Source organism: Panicum virgatum, chromosome 3N, assembly GCF_016808335.1.
Source record: "Panicum virgatum strain AP13 chromosome 3N, P.virgatum_v5, whole genome shotgun sequence".
In the NCBI taxonomy this organism is placed as follows: Eukaryota; Viridiplantae; Streptophyta; class Magnoliopsida; order Poales; family Poaceae; genus Panicum; species Panicum virgatum.
This window is the reverse complement of record NC_053147.1, coordinates 41,218,282-41,224,867: the sequence shown is the minus strand read 5'-3', so window position 1 is coordinate 41,224,867 and position 6,586 is coordinate 41,218,282. Positions and strand designations below refer to the sequence as shown.

Genomic DNA, 6,586 nt, shown 5'->3' with positions numbered 1-6,586 from the left:
ACCTCAACAATGAATTCAACAACATCGCGGATCCAGTCTTCACTACTCCTGTCGCCGCAATGACAGAAGCAACCCTGCGACTCATGCAGATGCCTCAGAAACCGGAGATGGATCGCGTCATACACCTCGCCAAAAGCACTGTCGAACAACTCGAGAGACAAAACCCTTTGTCCTCGATTCATGGCACCCGGTCGAGGGCCACTGCAACTATTATACCTCAAGCAAGTTGCACCCCCGGAGGCCATCATCGACAACAATAGCCGGAGCAGCAAAATCAAAGAAACCAAGAGGATCAGGAAGTCGCAAGCAATCATCGCCCAGGGGTGGTCAGCCACTAGCAAACCAAGCTCCTGGTCCTCAACCGAATCACAACAACAACCACAGCCAAAATAGGGAGGACGCAGCCGATTCCATAATGGACGCACGGGACATCATCAATGCAAGATGCCAAGTGCAGCTTGCAGACAATTCCGATCGCTTCCCAGCCCTCAGCAGCGTCTTCGACAACATCGAGTACCCGAAGGATTTCAAACCCACAAATATCCAAAAATACGATAGTAAGCAAGACCCTGCTCAATGGTTATGTTTATACTCGACCGCTGATAGTGTTGCAGGAGGAGACACCAACACTAAGGTCCTCTGCTTCCTGATGGCCCTGGAGCCTGCACCCCTCACGTGGCTCGAGAGCTTGGCACGCGAGTCAATAAGCTCATGGGAGGATCTCAAGAAGGCCTTCATCAAAAACTTCCAGGGGTCTCTACATCGAGTAGCCGCACGACATGCCCTGTCTGTGTGTAAGGAGGAGCAAGGCGAATCCATCAGATCGTACATCAAGTGCTTCTTTGATACAAGAGCCACCATCCACAACGTCGCGGACGACGACTTCATCGACTACTTCCAGAGTGGCATTACTGTCCAATCTCTCTACCGTGACTTTGGGCGTAATCGCCCCAAGATAGTACTGGAGCTACGCGACATGATGCAGCGCTGGGCAGACGAAGAGGAGTAAGAACACAGCCGCTTCCCTTTGTAACAACGACAACAACGGGAAGCTTCACAACGACCGTGGAGGGCCCAGCAACCAGCGGGATCCTGTGCGCAAGTGCAAGCCTAACGATACTGTCGGTACTATGGATCGCACCCCGTGTAGCAAGAAGAATGAAAAGCCGTAGGATTAGTTCGACAAGATCCTTCATAAAAAAAGGTGCCCAATCCACCCCAAGAGCAACCACTCGATGTGGGAGTGTAGGATCCTGTGCAAATCCTTCCAGTCGACACCTCCAGACGCTCCTAAGAAGAAGCAGGACAAGGATAATGAAGACGACAAGAAAGACCCTGACGGGTTCCAACAGCAACAAAACATCATCAACATCATATTTGGAGGAGATCCTAGCTTCTCCAAGCGGGCCCAGAAGCTAATACTCAGAGAAATTCTTTCAGTTAAGCCAGCAATTCAGAGACCACTAAAATATAGCGAGGTCCCTATCACCTTCTCCAGGGAGGACCAATGGACTAGCTTCTCTGAACCAAGAAAGTTCCCGCTAGTACTCGATCCAGTCATCCAAGGATCCAAGCTTACTCGAGTACTCATTGACGGCGGAAGCGGGCTCAACTTGATCTTTGCAAGTACACTGTAATGAGGACATTCCTAACATTCACTCATCTCCAAATGAAACTACACTTGATATAGCTGGTCCAATTACAAGGAGTAGAGCTAAACAATTGGAGAAGGAAATTCATTCTCAGGTGAACGCTAACCTTATGTTTAATAATCAGTTTATATTGAATGAGTCTATGTCTTTGAGTTCTTGTTCCAATGTCCTTAGGAATGATGGAGTATATGAACCAACATGGGATGAAGATGGATTCAAGCCTCTGGACATCTGAACCAAGAAGCCTATGGTGTGCATGAATAAAATGGTAGTTCAACACCTTTGCATGGTGATGCAACTAGAAGCTAGATGACTGACACATGGTACGAATTACAAGCTTCACCGCGGACAGAATACAAAGAGTTAGACAGTGTTCTATATGTGGATGGAAGTGTCTTCAAGTCTACTTTCCAACCCATCAAACAGCTCATTATTTTGACTTCCCACTAAAGAGTTATGCTCATTTTAGTAACTGCTGCCAGGAGCTGAAAAGACGCGTGAACCAGCCACAAAATCCACTAGTGCATGCGCATGCTGCCATTTACTCCAAGCTGAACGCCCCTATTTCTACATATATCTTGTACTAGACAATGAAAGGACAGATTTTCTTGATTGATTCAATTCAGAATACACAAACTCGTGGAGTTTTGTTTATGCGTGAGTCTTGAGAGGCTTACAACACTTGTTCTTTCGATTCCTGAGGGAATTGTAGAACGCCGAATTGCGGTTCACCTATTTCGTGCCTTCACATCTACAGGGCGTGATTGTGTGGGCTGTTTCGTCGGTACGTGGAAGGGTGATTGACTCAGTAGTTCGTCGCATGGACAACCTCGCGGTGCACTGCCTCTTCACCAGGTCACGCAGCGACAAGTTATCAAGTTCGCGGATCCTACGAGAAGATCGGGCCACACAACTTGCTACACGCATTGCATAGGCGTGTGCATATCATCTGGTATCAAAGCCTCCATTTCCTCAGTAGGATTGTTCCTGTTTTTGGTAGGATAGAGTTTATATACCTACTGTCCACTAATAGCCAAAAAGAAAACCTACATCCCAAATTCATACGTGCTACTGATTTTGTAGTTTGCTTTATCGAGTTTTAATCCTTTAAGATTTGTCTAGTTGCTGAATTTTTTTCTTTTCCACATCGTTCTAGTTGTTATCATTGTTCTAATCATCAAATCACTTGATGCATATACCCACCCATCCCACCCTTGTTTTCTATCCACCACAAATTCCCCACCCGAGTTTCTTGTTTTTGTGTGGCGCCATCCATCATTTCTGATCCTTATGCACCCCTTTAGTTGAAAGTTGTGCTGCATTTGTCACAAAGGTTAAAAGGAAAGATGTATATGGGTCAAAAGAAAGACTGAAAACAATGAGTTCTTGCTAAAAAAAACAAAAATAGAGGAAATAAAAAGAGAATTGTGTTCAGCACACCCAAAGGGGTTTGGGCAGCAACAAGTTTTGGTTGGTGCATTTGGTGTTCATCTATCCATTTTCCTACATCTTGTTTCTACATTTTCGTGCATCTATTCCTTTAAATTCAGCAACTTAGACTTGTGTTCTTGGATTATTATTCAGTTTTGCATCACTACATTTCAGTGCATTCCACTTACATATTATCCCACCAAGCTCCACTTACAAGCACCATGAGTTGTTGCACCGTCATCATTGTTACAATCACTCTTCCACTACAGATTGCAGCCACGGCTCTTCCTCTTTTCAGGGAGAGAAAGAACTTGTTTTGTAAGTGGTGAGGGAGTGATTCCACATATTCATTGTCCTATTATTTTTGTCTCCTTATTACTAACATAGCGGGTGATGAAGACTCTTCTTCCCATAATGTTTCTGCTCAGGAGATTCAGGAGATGCATGAACAAATGCGTCAATTGATGCAAGGAATGCAACAACTTCAGCAATCCATTCAGCAACAGCGTGGGGAACCTCCACCTCATGATAATGAGGATGATGATCACCATGGTGGTGACCGTGGTGGTGGCCGTGGCTGAGGATTTGCTGCTGGTTTTGATAACTTTGCAGGTGGTCGTGGCCAAGGATTTGCTGCTGGTTTTGATAACTTTGCAGGCGGCCATGGCCGAGGATTTGCTGCTGGTTTTGGTCATGCACGGCATGTTCCTGTTGGTGATCCTACTGTTTTTTATGCTGAAACGCTTTCAAATTATAGTGCTGAACATGGAGGTGATCCTTATGGTCACTGTGGTGCATATGATTATCATGGCGATGACAATTTTAGCCGTTTTGGAGCTCATGGTCATTATGGTGATCACCGTCGGCGTCATCCTAAACGACGTCACAATGATGATGGTTTGAGCAAGGTTAAAGTGTCCATTCCTTCATTCAGCAGCAAGGAGAATGCTGATGATTATTTTGAATGGGAAACCAAAGTGGAGCAAATATTTGATTTGTATGAATACCCTGCTGAAAAGAAGGCAAAGCTTGCAGCCATTGAGTTCAAAGGCTATGCCATAACTTGGTGGAATCAGATCCGTACTTAATATCATAGAGTTGGGCATGACTGTATAACTTGGGAAGTCATGAAGAGGGAAATGATACGTCATTTTGTTCCTGCATATTATTCTCGTGATCTACATTTGAAGCTGAAATGTCTTGTGCAAGGTACTCGCAGTGTTGATGAATATTTTCAGGAATTGGAAATGTGCTTACTTCGTACAGGGATAACTGAGGATGAGGAATCAACAATGACTCGGTTTCTGGTTGGCCTCAATAAACCCATTGCTGATAAAGTGGATATGACAAGTTACACATGTCTCACCGATTTGGTTCATCTTGCAAAGAGGGCTGAAAGGCAAATTGCTACGTCTTACAAACACAATGCTTCATGGCGTCATTCCCAACAACAAGGGGATGTCACACCTCAATCCCAACAGCAAGGAGCTGCAACGCCCAAATCCTCATCTCGTTTAGCAAATAGATCTATTCCAACTTCTTCCAAACAATTCGATGTGAAAGGTAAAGCTGTGAGTTCAAATCAGCCCACTTCTTCTACTGCAGCCACCCAACGCAAGACAAGCAAGATTGAATGTTTTAAGTGTGGTGGTCATAAGCTGAATGTCCCAATCGTCGTACTATTATTGCACTTGCTGATGGTTCTTATGATTCACAAAGTGAAGAGGAGGACGAGTTTAACAATGTATTTGCAGATCTTAATCTTGACACTTGTGAGTATTCAGCAGAGGATGGTACATTTGAGCTAGGTCTGAATTGTTTAGCCATTCAACCTATTCCAACTTTTGCTCATAATGACATATTACACGATGTAGTTTCTCCATCTTCTGACGAGATTACTAGTGCTGATTTTGATGAGTTGCTTGCTGATTTTCCTGATTTGAAGCCTTCTATAATGAACACACTATCTCCTTTAGTGGTTCGGCGAGTTCTTTCTACTCAATTAATTGCAGCTGAACAAGGGCAACGCCATAATTTGTTCCAATCACGGTGCAAAGTGAAAGGACAGGTGTGCAGATTTATCATTGATGGTGGGAGCTGCAACAATATTGTTAGTAACCTGCTTGTTGAGAAGCTTGGACTGCAAACACATCGCCATCCCCACCCGTACCATATGCAATAGTTGAATAATTCTGGGACAGTTAAGGTTTCAGCCATGGTTCGTTTGTCATTTTCCATTGGTGATTATCATGGAGAGGTTGATTGTGATATTGTCCCCATGCAAGCATGCCATTTGCTGCTTGGTCGGCCCTGGCAATTTGATGTGGACTCGGTGCATTATGGACGGTCTAACAAACACACTTTCATTCACAATGACAAGAAGGTGGTTCTTGTTCCATTGTCTCCAGAAGATATCCATGCTTCTGATATTGCTCGTATGAAAAGAGAGGAGAGTGAGAAAAGAAAAATGAGTGAGACACACAAAAATAGCAAGGGACAGATTTTCTTGATTGATTGAATTCAGAATACACAAACTCGTGGAGTTTTGTTTATGCGTGAGTCTTGAGAGGCTTACAACACTTGTTCTTTCGATTCCTGAGGGAATTGTAGAACGCCGAACTGCGGTTCACCGCCTTCACGTCTATAGGGCGTGATTGCGTGGGCTGTTTCGTCGATACGTAGAAGGGTGATTGTCTCGGCAGTTCGTCGTCTGGACAGCGTCGCGGTGCACTGCCTCTTCACCAGGTCACGCAGCGACAAGTTATCAAGTTCGCGGATCCTACGAGAAGATCGGGCCACACAACTTGCTACAAGCGTTACATAGGCGTGTGCATATCACACTGGCTAAGATGGGCCTCAATTACAAGAGTCTGCTCACTCCAAGCAAGGCCCTGTTCTACGGCATCGTTCCCAGAAATTCTTCTACACCAATTGGCTCGGTCACCCTTCCGGTCACATTTGGTACTGAAAAAACTTCCGGACAGAGTACATCAAGTTTGAAGTAGCTGACTTCGAATCTTCTTACCATGCCATACTGGGAAGACCGGCGCTAGCCAAGTTCATGGCAGTACCACATTATGTGTACCTACTCCTAAAGATGCTAGGCAATACAAGAGTACTTTCCCTACGAGGAGATCTCCTTAAGTCCTTTGAGTGCGACAAGGAAGCAATAGATCATGCTGCCACAATTAGAGTTCCTAGCTCCGTTAGTGAAATCCTTGCTGCTGCCAAGGAACTCTCACTCAACAAGGATTCGATGCCCTCCAAGAAGCCAAGCCAGTCGTCGGTTAAGCCAACCGGTGACGTAGGCACTAAAACTATTCAGCTACAAAAGGGAGACGACTCAAAAACCGCCATCATCAGAGCTGGCTTGGGCGACAAATAGGAACTCGAGCTCGTCAACTTCCTTAGGTCCAACCGAGACTTATTCGCGTGGAAACCAGCAGATATGCCAGGGGTGCCCAAGGAGTTGATCGAGCATGCCCTGAAAGTCGACTCCAAAG

At 45.1% G+C, this 6,586-nt stretch overlaps 1 protein-coding gene across 1 annotated transcript; it reads left to right on the top strand.

Moving 5' to 3' along the window:
* Positions 1-3,632: 3,632 nt before the first annotated feature.
* LOC120667809 lies at positions 3,633-3,986 on the top strand. Its single transcript, XM_039947803.1, has one exon. The coding sequence runs from the start codon at positions 3,633-3,635 to the stop codon at positions 3,984-3,986; it is 354 nt and encodes a 117-aa protein (XP_039803737.1).
* Positions 3,987-6,586: the final 2,600 nt, after the last annotated feature.